This window comes from Phalangium opilio, unplaced genomic scaffold, assembly GCF_054372755.1.
Source record: "Phalangium opilio isolate 3A_F unplaced genomic scaffold, DU_Popi_V2 ptg001170l_1, whole genome shotgun sequence".
NCBI classification, from domain to species: Eukaryota; Metazoa; Arthropoda; class Arachnida; order Opiliones; family Phalangiidae; genus Phalangium; species Phalangium opilio.
This window is the reverse complement of record NW_028324255.1, coordinates 334,190-360,377: the sequence shown is the minus strand read 5'-3', so window position 1 is coordinate 360,377 and position 26,188 is coordinate 334,190. Positions and strand designations below refer to the sequence as shown.

At 35.0% G+C, this 26,188-nt stretch overlaps 1 protein-coding gene across 1 annotated transcript; it reads right to left on the bottom strand.

Annotated features, from left to right (window-relative positions):
* Window positions 1-632: 632 nt before the first annotated feature.
* On the bottom strand, window positions 633-1,463 carry LOC149584023 (uncharacterized). Its single transcript, XM_089863692.1, has 4 exons — window positions 1,396-1,463; window positions 1,196-1,309; window positions 1,039-1,140; window positions 633-971 (listed from the first exon to the last, which is right to left on the bottom strand). The coding sequence occupies exons 2-4, from the start codon at window positions 1,286-1,288 to the stop codon at window positions 654-656; spliced, it is 513 nt and encodes a 170-aa protein (XP_089719818.1). The 5' UTR covers window positions 1,289-1,309; window positions 1,396-1,463; the 3' UTR covers window positions 633-653.
* Window positions 1,464-26,188: the final 24,725 nt, after the last annotated feature.

Here is a 26,188-nt window from a genome sequence, read left to right as displayed (position 1 = left end):
AAAATGATTTCAATTATTACATTGTTCATTTTAGCTTTGAAAGTTGAATATCTTAAATCTGGCACATACGATTTTCATTTACATTAAATATGTAATTAGCCGAATAAAACACTATCAGAAACCATCTAGCGTATACCAGGAACGTCCTTTATAAATAGTCATAAATGAAACGAAACCTGAGAAACTTCTCGAAAATGATTTCAATTATTACATTGTTCATTTTAGCTTTGAAAATTGAATATCTTAAATCTGGCACATACGATCTTCATTTACATTAAATATGTTATTAGCCGTACACTGCAATTTCCAGGATCATTCCAAGAATGGTTGAAGCACACATTAAGACCACCAAATTTGGTATCGATTTAAGAACACATTCACAAGACCACTTTAAAATGTTCTAAAAGTGATGTTGAAATGTTCTTGATATGTTCAAGCGTTCTTAAAATATTCTAATCATGTGTTCTTGAAGTGGGTAAACGTTCTTATAGTGTGCCGTATATTGTGCTCTTATTGTGTTCTAAAGACGCGAAGTGTTCTAAAATTCCCTTTTTTAAGAACACTTTATATGATCTTGATGTGGTTCTCGGAAGTGTGCTTAAAATGCTAATAATAATCATTCAGTATACATTTTCACTTTCTTTATTCATTTATTATTGCCACAGTGTTTTAATTTCCTTATCCAGTTTTGCTGCTCTATTTCCAAGCTTATAATACGAATGGTTCATGACCCATTTCGCAAAGAGGGCCATCGGTTGAAGAAACACAATTGGGTAGTCCAATTCTTGAGTGTAATATGCTGAAAGCAGAGTCATCAGTATCGTCGGGAGTTTCAGTTCATGATCCTTAAATATAATTTCGAATCCGTTGCCGACAATCACTGCTTTTGATATTTTACCGTTATCAATCGCCACTAGGCACAGAGGTGGTCCTTTCGCGCGAATTTTCATTTGCTCAAGTATTTCTGAGTCCTGTCAGATGGGGAAAAGAGTTAAATATTCAAATGAATAGATATGAAAATAAATGATATTTACATACTTTAACTCCTTCAATAATTGACATAGTTTTAATTCCTTTGGTTTGAAAATTTCCTGCCTTTTTAACAAACCACATCCACGCGAAGTACATAAAATCGTGGTCCTGAATTAAACACTTTAAAACGCGGTTTATATTAGTTTAATTGATAAGCAAATACCTTATTTTTTCTCGCTTCTGATATGTCTATAATTATATTGAAGAATTTTTCAACATTACGGGATACTGATTCAAATACCTCTCTTCCGCACATAAGGCGAAACTCAAACAAAAACTGCAAAGTGCAAGAAATCTTATTCAATGTGGGCTTTATAAAGCAATTTTCTAAGTTAGAAGTTAAAAACAATACGTTTAACTTACAATGTCGACAGTTTCAAAACAAGAGAACACTTCTAAAATCACTTCATCGCTACTGATAAGGTTGGTTCGCAAATTGAATATCTTTTTTAAATTTGCCTTTACAACGCCCATATCTGGCTTGGCTTTAATCCACTCAGTTTGAATAATTTTTATACAACTTTTCTCTTCATCAGCAGTTGCCTGGTCTCCCTTATAATGGCTTTTCGAAAATCGACTAAAACAAACACACATATTTAAAGGAAAAATTGATAAAGCCCTATTGAAATATGAAAACCCACAAAGTAAAGAAATCATTTAAAATAATAAGAATCTTAATATAAAATAATGTTACGCTGCTAGCTCTGGTGGGTATGCACATTTATACATTTGAATGAAAGGAAATAAATGATGGCAAATATATTCATTTAATGTGGGGTATAAAGTACAGGTATTAAGTAATTAATAATTTAAACGAGGGTTTTAGCTATAGAAATACTACAAAATTCCTTTACTTTAAGATATCGTAGAATTTAGAAAGGCATTAAAATATAAATGCTCACTTTAAGACGGGTTTTGATTTCGAATTCTTAGAAACTTTTGGTTTTGAGATTGTCTCTGTATTTGCCGCAGCTAAACGCTTGAATCCTTTTGTTTCTCTCGTTTCATCAGTCGATTTTTCAATTATTCTTTGCTTTCTTATTTTCGAGCTAAGTGATTTTGTAAATTTTTCCTATGATGTATACAACTTAATTACTCACAGCGAAGAGCTAAAAAATGCATTCATTATCGGACTTATACCCATGGTGTAGTGCCGTCTAATTTTATGCTTGGATATAGATCATACATCCTTGAGCCTATATTTAGAGATGGGCCGATACTTATGCCATATCGGTATCGGTACCGATATTTGGCCTTAACCGATATATCGGTATCGGTTAAAAATGAACCGATATTTCTACCCGATTTTTTTGAAAAAAATAAATACTTATGTTGAGAGTAGATGACGCCATAAGACCTAAACTCTGAGACAGCACAGTTTTTCATCTATTTTTGGATGACGTAACTAGTGTCTAAAATGGGTTTTTCGTATGATAAGCTAGTTTTATAGTTTCAAGTACCGAAATTGGATCGAGAATCATCAATAGAGATGGGCCGATACCGATACCATATCGGTATCGGTTTGATATCGGTTTAATCGAAGGATCGGGTAAAATATCGGTATCGGTACGTATCGGTTTCCCAAGTATCGGATCATATCGGTATCGGTTTAAACTGGTATCGGCCCATCTCTACCTATATTTGTGTAAGCGGTTCGTGCACAAACATTGGGGTTTTTTTATATAAAAAAAACAGCATTCGGAGACGAAAATGTGCCAAGTATGGCCACTGGTGACAGTACCATCCTTTAGGGCTTTCTCTATAAACTTAGAAAAGGCTGAAATCTTCGCGTATATATAGTTAGAATATTATCAAGTTATATATAATTCAAATATAACTTACTGAGTTTTCTGGCTTTTTGTTATTGGTATTTTCTTCCTCAATATTAATAGAAGCAAAGCTGGCTTCTTGATCTTTGCCAATGGTATCAGTCTCATCAGCAGTTTCTTTGCTGTTTGAACTAAGAAAATTTGGCTTCTCCGTATGCTGCTGGCAATTTAAGGTCTGAGAATAGTTCTCGCAACTAGTTTCCATCACAGACATGCTAGAATTAGGTCCTACAAAAACAAAATCATTTCAAATATAAAAAGTTACACCCCTATCCAATAATTTAACTACTTATGTCAGAAGACGCTCCTTTTTCAAATGGCAAGGCAGGTGTTGAAACATCATTTGCGTTAATCACTACATTAATAAATGCGCAGTTAAGTAATAGTCTATTTATGAAGGTTTATGAAATACTTTTTTCTAAGCATGGGCGAATACTCGAGTAACACGAATAACTCGATCGAATATCGAGACGAATAACCGTCTCGATATTCGATAAGCCCCATTTCGGGTATTCGAACGAATATCGAATAGTGAATTTTACTATTCGGGCCTACTATTCGTTAAATATTCGACTAACTATTCGTTAAATATTCGATTAACTATTCGGTAAATATTCGATTAACTATTCGAGAAAACAAAAATATTAACCCTAAAAATGATTTAAAAAAGTAACGGCAGTTACGCTTTTTAATGTATAAGTTTCTATGGGAAAATAGGCCTGAAGTGCTACTACTCTATAGCGCATCTAAATTCTAAATATAATTTAAATTGATTTTAATTAATCCTTCTATTTCTGACTATTCGATAACTATTCGATAAGGGCAATTTTAAGTTAAGCCTAATTTTCGATATTCGGTTCCCAAACAACTATTCGTCTCGGTATTCGATAAGAAAATTTTTCACTATTCGATATTCGTCTCGACAGTCAAAAACTGGTATTCGCCCGTGCTTACTTTTTTCGTGTTTCATAACTGGGCAACAACAGTAAGCACAATTGTTATTTGTTACATCTGTGCTTCTTTCGTATTCACAGCACTCGTCCTTTCCACAATCTTTACACGCACCCCTAAGGATGTTCCGACTATCTAACATTTCCGAACTGCAAAAAAAATCTTCAAATTAGGAACAATATGCGAAATTGCAAGGGGATGACTAGCAAATTTGTCTTTCATTTCGTGGGATGAAATTAAATGTGCTAAACCAACGCCTTATTACACTAAATATCAATATAGCACATCTATCTCATTGAGAATAACGACTCAAATTATTAAAATTTGGTACGTAAAAAATTAAAAGTATCAAAATATACATAATTTTCATTAAAATTTAGTATAGTTATATATGAATAAATTTGTACTAGGAATGAGGCATGAATATTTGTTGACCACATAAAGATTTTCTGCTAAGTACCTTGGGGCCAATGGAAATGGGTTTTGCAGAGATGACTGACGAACCAAACTATATAATTCGTTTAATACAAATTTGTACGCATTAAAATCTGGATGTATTCGTTTTTTGAAGACTCTTGGATCACAAAGCACAAATCATTTTCTAAACTTAATATCCGATGATTAACGGCAAAATTTGGCTGTGCTTCATTAATGCAATTTAATACTATACAGTTGCCTTCCTTGTAGATATGGCCATGTACAACAGCTTCTTTGATTTCCCAAATTTGAGATAATCCCGCTAAAGCCCTAATGCCCGTTATTATATATTCTGGATATTTTGACAAGTCCAATGGTCTCTTAACAGATATGTCATTTCCACTGTATAAATAGTTAAAATTTGGGCTTCCATTTGGTCCTCTTTGATAAAAACCATTTCTCAGTAAACTATAATTGCCCATGCTTTTCGCTATGTTTTTAAAGCTTCCCCACTTGCGCCCTTTAAATACCGAAAAAATGCTTCAATCTTCACTAATTAGCCCAGGACTTTTAGGGTTTGACCTAGAACATTTGAACATAAAGATGAAAATTGGTACATGTGTTGTTTTTGACCCAACAAAAAATATACTAAAAGTCCCCTGCTGTAGAGCGCGAGCTTTCGCCGCCATCTTGGAAAATGGCCGCCGGGAATGCCAGCTACAATGTATTCCACGTTCTTCTTCAAAAATTATGAAAATTGGTACACATTATGATTGGAATCACATGAACATCATGGCAAAATTTTACGGCTCTTTGTTCAATAGTTTGGTCGCCATATTGGAAAATGGCCGCCGTAAATGCTAGGTACAGTATATTTCACCATGTTGTTGGAAAGTTATGAAAATTGATAGGTATTGTAATCAGAGCTGTGTGAACCTCATAGTAAAATATTGAAGCCATTAGTCAGATAGTTTGGCCGCCATGTTGGAAAATGGCCGCCATCAATGTCATTTAGATACAGTATGTGGTTCAAAAATTATGAAAATTGGTAATAATTATGTTGAAGACCGTCTAAACATCATACTTGAATATTGAAGACATGCTACTGATAGTTTGGGCGCCATCTTGGAAAATGACTGCTGGAAATGCCAAATATATTTCAAATATATAAATATTTTTGAAATTCCTATTTTGAATAGATGATTTTAATTAACGTAATAAACAACAAAAAATGGATATATCGAAGTTGAAATTATCGGCGCCATCTTTAAAAATGCCCACACGAAAATAATTGCCCAAAATTCTGAAAGAAAGAAAAGTTATTCAATGCTGTTGATTAGAGAATATGATTTAATATGGGGTTTATGCATTCTAGTGTTGTTTAATATTAGATTTTAGACAAATCTCTAACATTTCATTCATATTCATCGTCATCCTGAAGATTTTTCATAATAATTGCATGTCAGAACCCTTGATTAGGCGCTACACCTCCCCATCATATTCCAAATTGAACCAGCGGAACCGCCGTCATGGCACACGGGATTGGCCAGCGGGCCCGAAAAACGCCACTTGAGCAGGTCACGGCGAGCCCAGTCAGGAGGTGGTCGGTGACAGGGAAGGATTAAGGCAGCAGAAGACTCGAGGGGACGGGGAAGTTCTTTCCAAGCACAACAGTGCCATACGGCCCAAAACAAATAGTGTATCCGCGACCCCTAGAGGGTTGCCAATAGCGGGGGCGAGCCAAGGCAACACCTGGGTGGGGGCGAAACGGCCCAGCAAAACCTTCACGGAATGGGGCAAGGAACGGTCTGAACCAAGGGCGAACCCAAGGAACTCCCGAACCGTCACACCGAACTCGGGCCCCCTCCGCCACGACAAGTCCTTTGAATTAAAAAGGTTAAGAGAACACTTCTTTCATTTACGTGCTGTAATTGGGTGTGGTTATGATAAGGCGTGGTTTAAAGTAACGACAGATAATCAACATCTTACAAATTTGTTGCGCTTTTTTAATGACCATATTGCATCTACGGAAGCCATAGCTGCTGCCGAAGAGAGATTTCTTTTCGCTTTTTTTAGGGTGATAATTGACACGTTATGCTTCATTTATGTAGATATTACACGTATAATGGAACCGTTGCCACATATACTGTCAAGTCCTCATTTGATCTCGCTAAGCTTCATCCAACAACCGACGCAGCAAAACTACATTTTTTCCGAGCGTATCTTCAAGTCCAACAATAGCTAGGAAACGATTTAATCCCGAAAAGTGGGGATTGGTTAGCGATCGCGAAAGTCGAAGACCCATTCACACCATTCTCCTTCCGGCATCAGATGAACTTATTCCACTCATTATTTGTACCTGCAGTCTGCAGAACATCTTGTATAAAGAACTGTGAATGTAGACGATCTGTATTAGCTTGCTGGGCAATGTGTGGTCATTTTCAAGGTATTAGCCGTAGTAAAAAATCTTCAGGATGACGATAAATATGAACGAAATGTTAAAAATGTGTCTTAAATCTAATCCTTAACGACACTAGAATGTTTATACCCCATAAAAATGGTTTTTCCTAACCAAAATCCGAGTAATATGGCAGAATTTAGGATAGTAATATTTCAGCGACCATTTTTGAAGATGGGTCGATAATTTAGACTCGAAAATAGTTATTTTTATGGCGTTTAATACGTTCATGAAAATCATCTACTCAATAAAAAAATATCTAAAATATTTATATATCCGTAATATATTTGCCATTTCTAGCAGTCATTTTTGAAGATGGAGCCCAAACTATCAGTAGCACGACTTCAATATTCAAGTATGATGTTAAGACGGTCTTTAACATAATTATTACCAATTTTCATAATTTTTGAACCATATACTCTATCTTAATGACATTGATGGCGGTCATTTTCCAACATGGCGGCCAAACTATCTGACTAATGGCTTCAATATTTTACTATGAGGTTCGTACAGCTCTGTTTGTAATACCTATCAATTTTCATAATTTTCCAACAACATGGTGAAATATACTGTACCTATCATTCACGGCGGCCATTTTCCAATATGGCGACCAAACTATTGAACACAGAGCTTTAAAATTTTGCCAAGATGTTCATGTGGTTCCAATCATAATGTGTACCAATTTTCATAATTTTTGAAGAAGAACGTGGAATACATTGTATCTGTAATTCCCGGCGACCATTTTCCAAGATGGCGGCGAAAGCTCGCGCTCTACAGCAGGGGACTTTAAGTATAATTTTTGTTGGGTCAAAAACAACACATGTACCAATTTTCATCTTTATGTTCAAATGTTCTAGGTCAAGCCCTTTTTCGGTCTATCTGTCCTGGCCTAAATGGTGTCTTAATGGTCCAAACATAGAAATCTGCCTAGGTAGATGTATTAGATAATGGAATTTTGGTTTAATTGAAATATCCGGGTAAAGCCGCCGAAACGGCATTTTTAAGTTCGTCAACCGTTTTTGATGTTGCGAAAGGCGATGTCCCGATGTGAACTATTTGTACCAAGCGAATGAAGTTTTTTAGATTGTCCTTTGACTCATCTGTAACCCTTTCTCGTATAACAAATGTCAAGATTTCTATTAGAGTTAGACACGAAGCTGCGGATATATTTAAAGATCCTTCAGATTTCAGGATAGAACTTTCAATTGTTGGTGGTTTATTTATATTTTCAAGATAATAGTATTTAAAATTATTAAGGGATTGATTTAACCATTCTAAAGTAAACAATTTGGCTTCAGAAATGAAATAACTCAAAACTGCTTTTAACTCAACAAGGGCAACGCCTTCTAACAAAACATGCATAGGGTCATGGGTCGAAATACTTAAGTCAATACCCTTTATATCAAATAGAGGGGAACGCCGGTTTATACCATATTCCTTACTAAAATCCTTCCTATATTTTTCGGTTGAAATTTCATCTAGAATATCACTTAAATCAAGGTGATCTTCTGTTGTACGCAAACTAAAATGCTCTTCTCTGAAGTGCTCAAAAACATCAGGCTTAGATCCATGGCATGTTCTGCAACATTTATGAGCGAATCCAACCCCCTCTTTAAAACCCCAAAGCTGGTTTGAAGCAGGAGTATCTGCTGGTGTACCAAGTAAAAGGCCAGTTAAATTTTTACTAACGCCATCTATTTTAAACCCCAAATCTACACCATTCTGAAGTTCATTCATAGATTGTACAAAATCTTAAAGAATATTTTTCATACCAAATTTCTTAATGTAGGATGATTTAACAATTGCCAGTAATTGTTTTGTGTACAATTTTGACCTGAACATAGGAGGGATATTCACTAACTCATACGTGAAAAATGTCAGTTTGTGAAATTTTTTGTGCATTCCAATTGGATTACATGTCTCAACATCATCTACATTTAAAATAATTTGCAGGCAAAATGATCCAGCTAAATTATGGTTTTTATAGAAAATACCATCACACCAATCTTTCATTACGTCCCCAGTAGTATCAAGTGCATTTGTAAGTCAGAATTTGACATCAGGCTTGGCAATTAAACATTTTAAGCTCTCTAAATTGGGAATACTATAACCCCAAACCGACTGATTTTTAAATTTCCCCTTAGAAACGACGGTCATTCTTCCCATGTACACTTCCTGAGGTGTACTTAAATTGAAATCTGACTTATAAAATGTTTTCCTTAACGCGTCAGATTTGAGAGATAATGAAATGTCTTTGATATCAAAAAAATTATCAAACAATGTATCTGATAACTTTTTCCCATCTTCATTTGCAAAATTGCCAAACTTCGAACGGATAAATACCCCAAATGCTTTCATAAGCTCACTAAATTCTTCAACAATGCAGTCTATACATTTCTTACTGAATCCAAACTTTGCTTCAAGTTTTAGCAAAAAGTACCCGAAAGCTTTTTTTAGCAATAAGTATTCATTTTTAGGATCCTTCCCTTCAACTAACGGGGCATGGTCATTAATGTTAAACTCATCTGTGTCCATTGAAATATCTTCCAGCGAATGATATTCATCTTCATCATCAATTTCATTTGGAATTGGTTCATTAAGTTCCGGTTCATTATGATACTTTGAACAATGTTTTTTAAACGCGTGCCAACTTTTAGATGTGTAAGGACAATTTTTGCAAGAAACAAAAAATAATGGATCATTCCGATGTAATTTTATGCAATGCAAACTTAACGCTTTTAAAGTTTTTCCAGAATAGCTACAAATATTGCATGGGAAAGTATTCATACCTATTTAATCCGTCCCTATCTTAAAATAAACAAGCCAAAAATAGCTGAAAAAAAGGGAAGAGAAACACTGATTCCTGGTCAGTGATGTTTGGAAAATTGATTTTTATCATAAATTGAACTTTGCTAGGTTATAGGACTATGAAATAAATGTGCATAAACAGAAAATTTCTCACAATTGCTCGTATACTTACCTGAAAAACAATGATCTTGTTTAACCAAGAAGCCTAGAAAAAATAAGAAAATTTTTTGAATACCTAGATTTACCGATGGTGAAGGAAAATAGTTTTAACTTTAAAATCTATTTTCCAATAATTACAGAAAAACTTCCCCAGCCACGCTTGCTCTTACCCAACTGTTCTCCGTTTGAATTTCCTTAGCACAGTTAATTACGAAACTGAATTTGTTTGTAGGCCTTTAACTAAGCCTATTGCAGAGACAAAGAGAGCCTCATGTTACCCTAAGCCTAACAGAACTTTTTTTTTTGCTCCGTTTTTATTGTCGAGCTAGGACCAAAGAAAAGGTCTTACAGCTCCGAAACTTTTTGAAAATACTTATGTACACTTTACATTACAAGATATAGGGAATATAATACAAAAGTAACATTAATTAAAATTCAAAATTTCATCAGTACATTCTATGTCCTATAACCCCTGTGTTATTGTTATATAGAGTACCTTAACCAGTGGGAGCCGTAACGCTTTATCTTTTAAGTTGCTCAATTATTTTACGTTATTAAACAACAAAAAAGGTACTTACTTATGCTTATTTACTCGTGCCCTCTCCCGAAAAACTGGACTACGTTCAACAGAACTTAGTAACCTTCGCCGAAAGCCCGAAAGAAAACTTTCCAAAAGCCGACTGCGTGGCTTCTGCGGGTTTTACCGAAACGATCCTAAGACAGTACGCTTAGCTCGCGAACGCGAAACCGTACGTCTCCGAACGCAGGAGCCTCGGAAAGTCGAAACATCATGGCGCCGACGTTTTGTTGTGTACCTCAGTGTAATTCTTCGAAAAATAAATCCATCCCAGGACTTTCAATGCACTTATTTCCAAAGGATAAGAATATTAGATTAGAGTGGAAACAAAAACTAAAAATTAGGAAGAAAATAAGCAATTATATGCGGGTTTGTGGCCTTCATTTCCAACGGAAGGATTTCTTCTTTCCAGGTAATTGAGCCAAGGCTTAAGTAAACATTTTGAAGTTCTGACCACGCAATAATAATTAATTTGGAATAATAATATTTTTCTATTAGATTTTCCAGCAAAGAGACGAAAACTTAAAAAAGGAATAATTCCTTCACAGAATTTGCCAGTAACTTTGCTAGAACCAAAGGATATTGTCGGGAAGAGGAAGTTACGAAAACAGTTTGTGAAACATATTCCGAAGGAGGATAGTGGCTCTAAATCTGTTCAAGATAGCGTATTGAATGAAACTGACAGTAGTAATTCTGAAAATTCGGACCATTTATTCAGTTCATGTGATTTGACTACGTCCACTGAAACGTTTGTGTGTGTTAGAAAGTTTGACAAGACTTGCCAGGTCAATAAACATGTTTCCCATAACTTCAATCTTTTGAACATTATAAAAACTGATAGTAACTTGTATAATATGTGTGGAATAGCTTCTTTTGAGCTGTTCAACGTACTTGTTGGCTGTACGCGTTTCTCATTTACTATAGATATTTCCCTGCCAACCGAAGGTCTAGTATTTTTAGTACTAATGAAAATGAAACTCAATCTGAGTTTTATCGTCATAGCGACAGTGCTAGGCATTTCTGAAAAAAGTTTTAGACTCCACTTTCATCAGGGTGTACGTGCTTTAGCGGATGTTTTGGAAACAGCAATTGAATGGCTCAGTAAGGATGAAATTCTAAAAAACCTGCCTACGTTTTTTGAGAATTACAAGAACGTGGTTTTGATTTTAGAATGCACAGAAGTACTAATTAAAAAGTCGAAGTACTTGAGGTCCAGCATTTTGACATGTTCATTCTGTAAAAGTTGCAACTCAGTAAAGTTTTTAGTGGGTGTTGCTCCAGCTGGAAACATAACGTTTATCAGTAAAGCTTATGGAGGACGAACCCCTGATAAGTTTGTAACTAATGATAGCCAAATATTAGACTAGCTCACACCATATACAGATGGTATTATGGTTGGCAAAAGTTTTCACAGCGATGAACTGTGCTACAGTCGAGGAATTGAGCTTATTAGATTGTCATTTCCTAATAAAAACAAAAATCAGCTAACCGTTATGGAGCCAAAAACCGAAGTAGACCTATTCAAAGTCAGGGTTCATGTCAAAAAGTCCATTAAGCGAATAAAAATATTTGAAACATTTAATAACAACATGGAATGGGAATTCATGCCTCATTTTCATTCTATGATAACTATAGCCTCAGGCCTTGTGAATTTATCAAGGCCATAAGGCTGATACTGAGTCACTTTTTTCCCTGAAAGTAAACTATTTTTGCCATTAGTTACTGAAAGCAAGAGCAAATAGAAGAGTATAATACTTTGCCTCCATGTGCTGAACCTCGTTTGAGGGGCAAGATTCCTACCACGCGGTTAGCGTCGGCTGACGAGCAGCGGGATCTCTACACTCCCACACTCCCTTGAGTGGTTCTACTTTCTCAAAACACCTCTAGCGTCCTGATAGGTTAATTAAAATTCTAGGGGCAAAAGTTAGATTTTGACTTGAGTCAAAGCTATTTTTTAAACTGAGTTACTTAAAGTTGGTGATAAGTCATATCTCAAAAATATGTTTTCCCTATCATTTCCGAGTTAATTAAGGGTGAAAAACCCGTAAACTAATTTTTATCAAGGTATCTGTATTATTTCAGGGTTGCCACGGGTCATAGAGAACCTGGTAAAGTCAGGGAATTTAAAAATGGGCTGAAAATCCGGGAATAGGGACTTGGCAATTCAGGCTTAACTCCGCCCCCAGCGCCATTATGGTATGTTTTTTTAACAGAATGAAAGCTACTTAAGCCCCTCCTCCTGGTATGTTTTTAGCACTAGTGGAAGGTAGCCTGACGTTGCATGACGTAGTACTGCCAAGTCCCTATTTTAAAAGTTTCATCAAAGTCAGGGAATTTGATTTTAGTGGGTAAAATTTCTTGGGATAAGTCTTTATTGAAAGAGAAATGAAAGTATTTTCTCATCCTCTCTTAACACGGATAACTCTAGAGCAATCCTTAAAAATGTTTTTTTGTAAAGTAAATGCTCTCTAAAAAAATCTCTTAGACTGTTATTTATAGTTAAATATTTCTTAATAATTTTGGTAGAACAAATACATTGGAAAACTAAACTTAATGTAGAGAGTTTATTTAATTATAAGTACTTAAAATGTTTATTGCTGTGAATAAACTTAGTAATTTTTTGTAAACTTTTGGTTATTATTTCGTTAACCTTCTCTACGCTGATATGAAAAATTTAATTACTTTACAACCGTAAATCATGATAAATTTATTGAACTTGAGCAAAATGTGTTTTTAGGGTAAAAGTATTATTGTAAACTTCTCGTTAGAACACTTAGCACAGGAGCATAGTAAGATCACTTTCAACTATTTGGTGTTCTTGAAGTGTGTAACACGCTTTAAATTTCAAAGTCAAGTCATAAGAACACTTTAAACTTTCAAGAACACGAATGATCGCTATTAGAACGAAAACGGAACCATAAGATCATATTGAGAACACATCGACTCACTTCAAGAACTCATCAGGAACACTTAAGTGTTCTTTTGTGATCTTGAAGTGATCCTGAAATTTGCAGTGATATATTCTTCCCTTGTGGTGCATGATTTAATTGTAATTGAATGCTGTAATATTGAGTGCAGCTTGCTTAAACTTAGCTGATTGTTGCCTAACTGGATTAGTGATTTTTCAACGTTAGTTTTAATATCAGGGTCTGTATATTCTTGGGGAAGCCTTATCTTCAATTCATCAACAGTTGATTGTAAAATATATTTGGTGTCACATTTATCATCTGAAAAATGGGCTTATTATTATGATAAACTTATATTTTGATCTATATTGGTAATAAAGCATTTACCTTTATTAAAATTCGCCATAATTTTGAGTTCTTCAGTCATTGATTCAGATGCTCTGGAAGCATAAGCAGACGCCAGGGTTTCAATTTAAAATTAAGCTCCGCCTACTTTCTAACGTTAAAATCAAGACGTCATAACCGGAAGCAGATAGAGAACTGTTGCCTGTAACAACAAGAGCGCCTAGTTGCTATTCCTTTAGTAGTTTCTCTGGTGGGACGGTTTCTCAAAACACTCAAAAGAAATTTTATTCTTTATGTGCAGCGATTTTGAGTTTGGTGAAGGCAATTCTGACTAGCCAAAACGGTTTTTAAGATTAGCAATATTTTATGTAGAATTCTACACTCTCCAGGAAGCAACTTCTAGAAGGGAATTTGAAAATAAATAGAAATAAGATAAATTTAAATGTTTTTTCATAGCCATTTCATTTAAGTATTTATTTTTGTCTTAAACAACCTACGGGCCTTGGCCTAACTATAAAAGGAATAAATTGCTAGCTTTTTTCTGTTGGATTATCTAAAGCTTTTGTGGCATTGTTAAGACGTTTTTGCCTCAATTGGAATGGCTGAATATCAAACAAAAGTAAGGGTGATTATGATACTTTATTATGTGTTAATTATGGGGGAATCATATGCTTTAAATAATATTTTGAAAATTGTGAACATCCTGTGGGAGTTTTTAGGCCATTTTTTTATTGTCCACTGAATTCACCCTTATAAAACAAATGTTTTGAACATTTAGAAGCTCCTAGCGTGATCAGAAATCCATATATGTTTAGCAGCAGGAATACCGAACGCTTCGCCTTTACTTCAGTCAAACTCATAGCCCAGTGAAGAGCCCCTCCCTTCAATACGTAAAGAAAGTTTTAAATTATCGTATTAGCTCACTTAAACTACGTCATTTTGCTGACGCTGCTGACGGGGACGGCCAAAAAAACATGGTTGGAAGCTGATCCTTTTTACCCCTCTCGTAGGCATGAAAGTATCGCACCTAACCAATACCTATAATGTTTGTTACTTTCATAGTATAGATGGCGCTTTATGTCTTCCGTGTAATAATTAACAAATACAAAAAAAATCAAAATCGAGAAAAAAAAAAACAAAAACACGTATTGTGAGGCCAAAAAAGTTCTAAAAATACAAATCAAGTGGAGATGGACGCGGCAAGTCCTGGTTTAGCTTGACGAAGGTTAGTGGGCGGGATTTATACGTGCATGTATAAATCCCGCCCACAAATGCCTCATGCTTTCGCCAAGCCAAAACTGGAGTTCGTAAGGAAAGTCAGCTTATTGGGATCCACTGGAGTCTCTAGATCGGTTTTCCAGCCGTTTTTGGCTCTTGGCGCATTATTTTTTCAAAAAATTAATTAGAAATGATGCGATTGACCTGTGTTTAAAGCAGAATTGTGACCTAAAATATAGTATATTGATTGCAAACATAATGTATAAGAAATTTTTCCCTGCTAAACATGGTAAACATTTTATTAATTTTTAGAAAGTGACTTCGTTCGGATTATTATTTTTAAAGATAGGAAAAATGTACTTAAGAAGATGGCCCAAGGGCTGGGCTCATAATGGTAGCGACATCGTACATAAAATTTATGTGAATAGTCCCTCGTTACGCTAGCTTTAACTGTTCTCAATCGATTACGCGTAATCCTTCCATAAAATTATTTATGTTATAATTGTAATAGTGCAACACAAACAGAAAACTAGAGTGAGTAGCCCCTCGATGCGCTACCCTTAACAATACTAAAATGATTACATAAGTTATCCTTAATAGAAGAACAGCAAGTATTAGCGATTATCCCCTCGATGATCGAGTTACCATTAACAATGCTAAAATAATTACGTACTTAACGCTCAATTAATACACGTACAGAAAGTTTTAGTTTACAACATAGACTTATGCCGACACATACTTATCGCATCTTAGAAATTTCTAACATGAAGTTATGGCCAAAATCGTTTCAAAGGGAAAGAATTTGGTAAAACACCCAATTCTTTCCCTGCATAAATTTCGAAATTATTATTAGGCCTAAAGTGTGAGAAATTTTGAAGAGAGAGTGAAATTTCCCATTATACAGGGTGTTTCTGGAAAGTCTGGCACAAATTAACAGGCATGTTCCTTGGGTCAAAAGGAGTCCGAAAGGTCCTATGACGTTTTGGGGTAAAGCGCTCCGTTGCGACGTTATGGGCTCTCAAAAGTAGACCGAAAAACAAGGAGATTTTGCAGAATTATAGCACTAGTATTGTGGTTTTGACCCAATTGTTTTCGATTATTGAGCATAAGGCAATGGTCGAAATAAGTTCAAACCTAGTGGAAGAAAATGAACGTGTTAAACGGCCAAAAGCGTTAATCCGTTTGTTTTAATTAATGATTGTAATTAAAGGTAAGGAAAGTAGCTCAGATATCGGTTACTTTTTTGTTCAGATGTACTGGTAACTGACCAGTCTTTTATTCTTTATTTGAAATAGACACAATACTTTTACAAAAAATTTGAACTAACCCCTTAAGTTTTACAATAATTCGAATGAACCCCTTAAGTTTTAAAATAATTCGAAGAACCCCTTAAATTTTACAATAAATCGAATCGAACCCATTAATTTTACAATAATTCGAATCGAACCCATTACATTTACAATAATTCGAATTGAACCCATTACATTTACAATAATTCGAATTGAACCCATTACATTTACAATATTTTGAATTTCCCCCCTGCTGTGTTGGTCTAAACATTAGGGTAGTTTTCAACGTCAGAAGTTGTAGGTTTTTTACAGACGGCTTAAATGTGTGTACCTTAACGTGCTTCATTGTAAATGTAATGGGTTCAATTCGAATTATTGTAAATGTAATGGGTTCAATTCGAATTATTGTAAATGTAATGGGTTCAATTCGAATTATTGTAAAAGTAATGGGTTCAATTCGAATTATTGTAAATGTTATGGGTTCGATTCGAATTATTGTAAATGTTATGGGTTCGATTCGAATTATTGTAAAATTAATGGGTTCTATTCGAATTATGGTAAAATTAATGGGATCGATTCAAATTATTGTAAAATTAATGGGTTCGATTCCAATTATTGTAAAATTAATGGGTTCGATTCGATTTATTTTAAAATTTAAGGGGTTCATTCGAATTATTGTAAAACTTAAGGGGTTCATTCGAATTAATATTGTAAAAGTAATGGGGTTCATTCGAATTATTGTAAAAGTAATGTGTCCAATTCAAATAAAGAATAAAAGACTGGTCAGTTACCAGTACATCTGAACAAACAAGTAACCGATATCTGAGCTACTTTCCTTACCTTTATTTACAATCATTAGTAAAAACAAAGGGATTAACGCTTTTGGCCGTTAAACACGTTCATTGTCTTCCACTAGGTTTGAACTTATTTCGATCATTGCCTTATGCTCAATAATCGAAAACAATTGGGTCAAAACCACAATTCTGGTGCTATAATTTTGCAAAATCTCCTTGTTTTTCGGCTTACTTTTGAGAGCCCAAAACATCATAGGACCTTTCGGTCTCCTTTTGACCCAAGGAGCATGCCTGTTAATTTGTGCCAGACTTTCCAGAAACACCCTGTATGTAAGGCATTATGACAGAATTGTGTGTTCATATAAGACATAGAGATACTAGTGTTTGTTGATAAATATTTTCTAAAACTTTAAAAAAAACTCCATTTCTTATTATTTACTCTTCGTGAGAACGTCCTTTCTACGCTAGAGAGATGCATTAGAGTTTTAAATAATGAGCTGAGTTAAAAGTGAAAATGTCAAAAACAGTTTTATTTCTTTAAAGCTACAAGTTAACCCTCCCATATTCAAAAACGCTCTGAAACTCTTTGCTCTATACAACGCTCTACAAATATTTTCGTACAAAATTCTATTATCAGGGAAAGTAATTGGACCTATCCCACTTTTAGGTATTTGGGGGTAGAGAGAGTAGAGGCCAATACCCAAAAATATTTTAGAGGAAGAGGAGCAAACTCTCCTAAATAATATATGTGAAGAAAGTTTAACCAAGAAGTGATATCTAGTTTATTAGGGAGAAGGTAAAACTTCGCCACAATTCTAGCTTTATCTCCAGTCCAAACGTAGTTCCGGAGTTAATCCAGGTCTCTAAATTACAACCAGCATCTCATTGGTTCTTGAATACTCACGTCAGCGCGACGCGAATGACCAAAATTACGTATTTTCAGCCTGAGGAGAGGCGAAATAGCCCGGCCTCCTTGTACGTCCCCCCTTGTATTTTGAAAGGGGGACTAGGACTAGGGCACGATAATACTTAGGAATCTTTCACATTCTCCGTAATAAACTAAATATCCCTTCTTGGTTTAATATTATGTGGTGGAAATCTTATTTTTCGAATATTTGACATTTTAAATTTATTGATAACCCCTAGCTTGTATGCCTGCGTAAAAAACCCCAGAGAGAGTAGAGGCCAGTTGACCAAATTAATTCGGTCAACTGGCCTCCTTTACGTAGCCCCATTTGTTCCCCCCTCCCTTTTCTATCTATCTCTTTCCTCTGGGTCGTGCCGTGCCTGAGGGGGTGGGGGTTAAGTTGAGCGGGTGGGGAGGGGGGAGGGTGCATAACCAGTGGTGGCGGAAGATCTGGTTGATTATTACTATTTGCCAAGTGTGTACCGTGCTAGAGGGGGAAATATGATGGGGGGGATTGATAACGTCACGTATCACGTGATGTTGTTGGCGGGAAATTTGAATTTATTTTTTAGTGTATTGGGATGACGTCACGTGACTTGGCGCTGGTAAAGGTATGTGGGGCCCTAAGTGGTATTGTAGGATATTGTGTACATCTAGGGTATGATTTATAGGTAATTCTACAGGTTCTGTAGGTCCTTTTTACACCCAACCATCCTGTAATGCTATTCTCTGTATGATTTTGAGGTCTCAATGTATGCTTATGTCATACTAAAGAACTAGATTTAAGTGATATAAGGTTTACATTGCAAAAGGTACAAACTGAACTATGATGATGTTCTAGGTGTACTCATGTTTTGTTTTGTAATTATTTAGGTGTATCTTTAGGATATTGTATACATTTAGTGGATGATTTATTGGTAATTCTATAGGTTCAGTAGACCCTTTCTACACGCAAGCTTCCCGTAATGTTGTACGATTTTGAGGTCTCCATGTATGTTTATGTCATACTAAAGACCCAGTTTTAATTGAGATAAGGTCTACATTGCAAATGGTACAAATTAAGGTAAGATGATATTCTAGGGGTACTACTTTTGTGTATTGGTTATCAAGTTACTAGGTTAGAACAATAGTACCTTTTAGTATCAAAAAAGAAGAAATACGGCAGATTTTACACAACTTGGTAGCTGGTAATTAGTTAAAATGAACAAATATTACTATAAAATATCATAAAATGCTTATCCAAACAAAAGTATACTCGAATATAGCTTGACGTTTTCGTATATTTTCTATCTAGCACACATTTTAAGTGACATTTTAACCAAAAAAGAATTACATATACCGTAACACATGACTTGTTACAAACCTTGTCAAAAACCTTTCTCTCCAGAGTTCGGAAGTGAAATGACTCTCTATAGTTTACAAAATTCCCTTTTGGACACCCAGCAGGTATATATTATATGACATTAAGGGGGAGGAGGAGGTAGAATTTGGTTCATAACAAAAGAATTTATCCCCATCTGTTTCTATTTATACGTAAACACGTTCAAACGTGTGCCACTAGATTCCATGCATTGCTATCAGTGTAATTTATTTTTCATTAATTGGACCACCCACCAGGTTTTATTAAAGGAGGGTGGGGGTTAAACCTTTATCCCCATCTAATTTTTATTTGTACATAAACATGTCCAGGCGTGTCTTAATGGCTTTGGGGGGGGGGTCGAACCTTTTGTACTGAATCAATGGAATTTACATTTAGAGTGATTTATAACTCACACAAATGTGTTATGTCCAAGTTTATGTCATTGAGGGGGGGGCGGTGACACATCCTACAATGGGGTTCAAGCATTTAATTTATTCCAGGTGGTTGCCCTGAGGGCATTATTAGGACAAGTCTCAACAAGTTTAAGATGTTTCCGTTGCGTTAACAGAAAGGCAATATATCATCAAACCGAAACATTAACCTAATACGTACTATATTTATCAAAATTATCGGCAGCGTAATCAAAAATTTGTGGAAAACATAAAACGGTATTGAAAGAAGCTTCATTCACAACGCATTTCGTGTTAGAAGTAAAAAACCATCGAAACGTTTTTGATCAACTACGTTACAATTGACCGACACGAAAACGATAATTTAAAATTCCTAAAATCCCATAGGAATACATGGGGAAATGTATAGACCACCGACACGAAATCAGTCATGTAAGTGGCAATTGACTAACACGAAACGCGTCATTTGAAAAACATTTCAAATGATTAAAAACGTTTCGATAAATTTTAGCTAAATTTATCAAAATTACTCTACGTTTCACCAAAAACACTTTTGACTTAGCAAAATTTCACCAATTTTTTTATTTAAATAAAAATTTATTACCTCTTGACCCCCCACCCCCCTCTTCGCAGAAACTAGTATAGCAACCTTTTACTATAACAAAGACTAAGCTAATTAACCAAAATATACAGAAAAGTCAATCAAAGTGACCACGATTATTAAATCACCAAAGTATATATTTACAATGCCGAATCATTTACATAGTTTCACACTAGAATTTCACTGCTATTTACACTGTTCTAGGGAAAAACACCGATTTTAACTAACACCTTAGCAAAATTTCACCAATTTTTTTATTTAAATAAAAATTTATTACCTCTTGACCCCCCACCCCCCCCCTCTTCGCAGAAACTAGTATAGCAACCTTTTACTATAACAAAGACTAAGCTAATTAACCAAAATATACAGAAAAGTCAATCAAAGTGACCACGATTATTAAATCACCAAAGTATATATTTACAATGCCGAATCATTTACATAGTTTCACACTAGAATTTCACTGCTATTTACACTGTTCTAGGGAAAAAAACCGATTTTAACTAACACCTTTAGAAAAGACATACATCCCTATATACTAAAACAGAATATAGCACCAACGAAAAGTTCAAAGAACAACACAGAGTGTCATTTAGCTAATGTCAGTGCATGAATCGTGGATTTCTAGGAAAAGAAGGAAATATTGTACGCAACATTTTTCTAACATATAAAAATGCTTATTTGGGTTTCCTAAATTCCCCAAAGAATTGCATACAAAATTTGAAAAATTACTGACTTCAGTTAATCCAACTCACTTTGTTTCTTTAGTTGGCTTAAAATGACGAAACGAGTCATTTGAAAAACAGTTCACATGACTAAAAACGTTGCGATGATTTTCGCAATATTTATCAAAATGATTCGATGAAAAGCATATTTTTATTTATTTCAGAATCATTAATTTCAATACATAACTAGATGGTGTTGTAGACTTAAGGAATTTAATTTTCTATACCTCAAAACTAACTTTACTCTTATCGTTGCAATTTATTTATTTATTTAATAAGGCTCGAGGGATAGGGTCGTGAAGCCGCCAGGGCTTGGGTATGGCCCCCTCCATGGCACAAGAGTCTAGATACAATACGAGAGTATATACAAACGGGGAATATTACAAACAGAAACGTACAAATGAACTAAGAAAAGAGAGAAATCTTACGAAATGGTTAAATTTAAACATTCAGTTACGTCATTAAAAATGTTCCTTAATAATACATTTGAATATCATGAAAAATACTGGTTTTTACACCAATAGTTACAAAATTTGACGCCTGCTTTGACTATATTTAATATTGAATATGATAACACTAGTATTAGTGGTTAGGGTCGCTTATTCTTGAGATGTTCAGACTTTAAAGTGGTTCTTCCCTCGATTGTTGTCTGATGATCATAGATTTTTTTAGATACATTGGAATTTATTGTCCTTTCTTTAATTGGACCACCCACCTGGTTTTATGATATTAAAAGGGGGTTAGGAGGAAGAGGTTGAACTTGATCCATAACAAATGGATTTATCCCCATCCGTTTTTATTTTTACTCTAAAGACGTGTCTTAATGGGTTTAGGGGCATGGTCGAACCAGTTGTATTGTTATGAATGGAATTTATTTTGTGATTTATTGCTTAGTTAGTTGGTGACTCTTCCTACCACGAAACATTTGATTCTAGGTGTTTGCCTTGAAGGCATTATCCTGACAAGTCTCAACAAGTTCAAGATGTTTTTGGTGCGTTAACCAAAACCATGAAAATATATGAGTATTTTTCCAGAACTATAGACTAGGAGACTAATTTCGTTCTTTTTTTAAAGGAAATAACGCTCTTTGATCACCTTTAACGTTATCAAATAATGTAACAAAGCTATCCTAAATTCCCTATTGTACCTTCAATCTGTCAGCTAAATCAAAAACTTTCAGTGCTTACATCTCAAGTAAACGCTGTATCAATCTAGGAATAATCAAAACATTTGTTAAAAAACAGTACATTTTTTAACCTTTTTATCGCAAACCATACAATATATTGTGTTTTTTTCGCTCGTTGAAGTCTCTTAAGCCGATCTTAAGTAGTGGGGGGTTCAACATTGTTAACAAGTTGGCGGGTGTATCCTATTATTTCTTGTCAGATATTTACGCCTATACAGAACTTTGACGAGATTAAGAATACTTTGGTAGAAAAATCATGCTCAAATCCTTGTTTGTTTCAGTCATTCTCACAAAATCTCTAATCTTTTTAGTGGGGTTAACAGGTGTATTCAATTCGGGGTTACAAAAAAACGTTAGAAGAAGAAACGTTGTGTGCCGTTTTTATTACAGAATGATAAACGGGATTATAACCCTTGACTATATTTGATACGAGTTAATAGGCGCTAATATTTTTAAAATTCGGTGTCTTAATTCTTCGTTAGACGGAGAGAGAACTTTTTCAGACAGAACCATATTTCTATTTTGGAATACTGGAATTCTTTGTCCATATAGGGCCAAATTGTTCTGGGTTTAGCTTTCTTTATTTACAAGCATTTCACAATCAATTGTGTTCTTTTTTAAAGGTATTACAGTTTTATCACTACACTAGCAAGTAGCGAAAATTACCTTTGAACTCTGAAATTAACCCAATCAATAGCATTTCGGTATTATACACATTTACGCTTTTCGTTATACAAGTTTTGTATCCAAATCGGTGGAGAAAGGATTTTCCTGCGAAAGACGCCTAATGTTTGCTATTCTACTTGTTTTGAGAATTTCGTACCGGTGATAAACCTTATATAACTAATACTAGCTCAATTGGCTCTGTCTATTCTATAATAGACTCGAAATTTAGTCGATTAAGGAATTAAATATGTTATATTTAAATGTCTAGTTGTTACCTGAATGATTAGAAGCTACCTATTCCGTAAACACGCTCAGGCAAGGGCTTTGGGGGGTTGATCGAACCATTTGTTATCATTGGAATTTATTTTGGGATTCATTGCTTTTTTTAATTGAGTAGGCCGACTTCTCGCCTACACAACTAAAGGTAGAATTTTTTTGAAAAGTGTACAATGTGAAGATAACGAAGGATATTTTCACAATCGAGAATCACTAGAAACGCTCTACACACCATGTTTTTTATTTATTACCCCAATAAAGTATTGTCCCTTATTTGCGGTGTTTGTAACGAAATTCTATTTATAGGCCACTCTTTGGTTGACATTTTTTACATAAAAAATCCATTGTTCTTTTATTATAAAATCGGTAAACTATTAACAGGCGTGTGTCCGAAAATGCATAGTGAGAAAACATCTGATGACTGATAAGCAATAAATCAGGCTATTGTTAAACGATTGAGGAATATGGGGCGTGTCTATTAAGAAATTTAGTTAGCTTAAGGTAGCATTTTTTTTGAAAATATACAATGGTTTTTATGACCTGTTAGAGAAATTCGGAACGTTATTATTTATCAGACTTGAAGATAACCAAGGATATTGTCACAATAAAGAATCACTAGAAACTTTTTACAAACCATGTGTTTTATTTATTACCCCCCCAATTAAGTATTGTCCCTTATTTGCAGTGTTTATAACAAAATTCTATTTATAGGCCACTATTTTGTTGACAATTTATTTGACATAAAAAAATCCATCGTTATTTTGTTATAAAATCGGTAAAATATTGAGAAGCGTGTGTCAGAAATGCATTGTGAGAAAACATCTGGTGACTGCTAAGCAATAAATCAGGCTATTGTTAAATGATTGAGGAATGTGGGCGTGTCTATTAAGAAATTTAATTTAAAAGCGGCTGAGGAAAGGATCAAAATACACAGTCGATCTTCAAACACCGAAAGTTAAACCTGGATCCTGAAGCTCTTCGTAGAACGTTGAACGAACTGGCTATAAAAAGACCCTGGCCGTTACGTTTAATATACGAGTTTTATTTCTATTTATGCGACTATCTGAGAATAGATCCGTTGTACGGACTTCAGACTCTGCCACAACACGTAGTACAGGGTTACTTAAATGCTATTCGAGCTTGCCTCGACTTACTCGAGTATATGAAAACAGTCGCTCGAGTACCAGAGGACTGTACTACTATAGATGAATTGGAAAACTTAAGGAATCTAATTCCGAGTCCCTTAAGAACTGAATATGTAGATCGCCTGGCGAAACGACAAGCATAAATTGAACGGGATATACAAGAAGAAGAAACACTAATCGCCGACTTCAACAACTAGCAATATGACAAAGAGATAGCCGCGTTTTTAGACGAAAAGGACCAGGAACCACCCGTAGAGGAGATACTATTGAACGATACCTTACCAAGGGAGAACGGTTCTGCAGAGGTACTTTCTGACGATGATATCGACGTACAATGGGGTGGAGGAGAAACGGACCAGCCCACACCTATTGACAACGTACCCTCTTGCGAGATAATGGGACAAAGTGAGACATTTTACAAACATTTTAATATGTATGGTCGAGAGGTAGTTCTTAGAATTACTGAAGATCCCATAGCTAGTGTATGTACCGTAACCAAATGCGTCCTTAGTAAGTACAGGCCTACAGACCACGTCCAAATTACTTTAAAGAGTGCGGCAAATATTTGTAGGTCCGAACTAGAATTATCTTTTAGAAGAGCAGATTAAGTCGAACCCAATATTCTTTTCGACCAGTTTAGAGTTATGCTCTATGATGACGAAATGGAAGCATTTTTCCTAGGTCCTGTTAAAATGATTTTTAGCATTGTAAGAATACCAGAGGGCAATGGACGCTCTGTAGCCCGAGGGATAAAACCTTTTAATCTATTTTGCAAAGATAGACGAGGTATTGTACGCATAGTCAGTTCTGATAACCTGTGTTTAGCCAGATCCCTTTGTGTGGCTATAGCCCATAGAGGTTGTGTTGACGATACAACCGAAGACAAGACGCTAAAAATCCGAAATGCCACTATATCTAAAATAGATCCAAAGGGCACACTGCAAAGAAATGAGGCTTTAGATTTATGTTATAAGGCCGACGTAAGAGCTAGTGAGTGTGGGACTGCCGAATCGTTTGAACGTTTCAAATCTTATTTAAATCAATATTCGATTTTCGTCTACAAATTCGAAAATTGAGTCAGTGTTTTAATTTTAGGCGAAAATGATCCTGATGATTCTAGGCCCCGCCTCTTTTTGCTGAATGAAAAAAACCATTATAATGTTATTACAAATTTAAAACCCCTTTTTAATCACGACCGATTCTGTGAAAAATGCCTCAACTCCTATAGGCGAATACAATCGCATAAATGTAATGACTTTTGTTTTGGATGCATGAGACCCACTATCTGCCAAGGCCCCATGATAGCTTGTGGGTTTTGTTTGCGAAAATTCTTAGGCGATGATTGTTATCAAAGCCACTTAGCATCTTCCAGCAATAAAAAGTCACTATGTGAACGTCTTTTTCACTGCAAAGACTGTTTAAATATTATTGATTTTTCCCGAAGAACCGAAACGTGTACGTGTGGGGAGATGTTTTGTCAGGTCTGTAAGAAATATCAACCTAGCAATCACTTGTGTTTTATCCAGATTATCAAAGATAAACCTCTGAAAGTTCCCTCCGTTAAGAAACCTAGACCTAATCAGCCTAACCTTATGTACATTTTCTTTGATTTAGAATGCGTACAAACGAAGGTATGTCAGGAAAATTCAGGTGCCTATGAACACCAGGCTATCCTCTTAGTCTGCATAACCGTGTGTGAACATTGTAGAGATGAAACGTCGTTAACTTTTAACTGTATTATGTGTAGTCAGTTTGGTAAACGTAAACAACAATTTTCAGGCGGTAATTCCATAGCTTTATTTTTAGATTATTTAATGCAATTGCATTCCGTTAAGAACGTCATCATACTGTCACATTTTGGAAGTAATTATGATAATCAATTACTAATTCAAGAAATCATTAATCGAGATGAAAAATTCTTTCCATCTATGAAAATTAACGGAACTCGAATATTAGAAATGAAACTGTTTAACTTGCTATTTCTGGATTCTTATAATTTTATCCCCGTAGCTTTAGCAAAGTTTCCCGCTACTTTTGGTATACCCGATGCAGTCAAAGGGTATTTTCCATATTTTTTATTCAATGTCGTAGAACATAATTTTGATGTTAGTAGACAAAAAGAAACCTACTAT

Excerpts from the sequence above, each read along its gene's own strand:
- LOC149584023 (XM_089863692.1), bottom strand. The coding sequence starts at position 1,288 with ATGTGCGGAAGAGAGGTATTTGAATCAGTATCCCGTAATGTTGAAAAA. Across the intron at positions 1,141-1,195 it reads CAGAAGCGAGAAAAAATAAG|GACCACGATTTTATGTACTT; the intron begins GTATTTGCTTAT and ends TGTTTAATTCAG. Across the intron at positions 972-1,038 it reads CAATTATTGAAGGAGTTAAA|GACTCAGAAATACTTGAGCA; the intron begins GTATGTAAATAT and ends CCCATCTGACAG.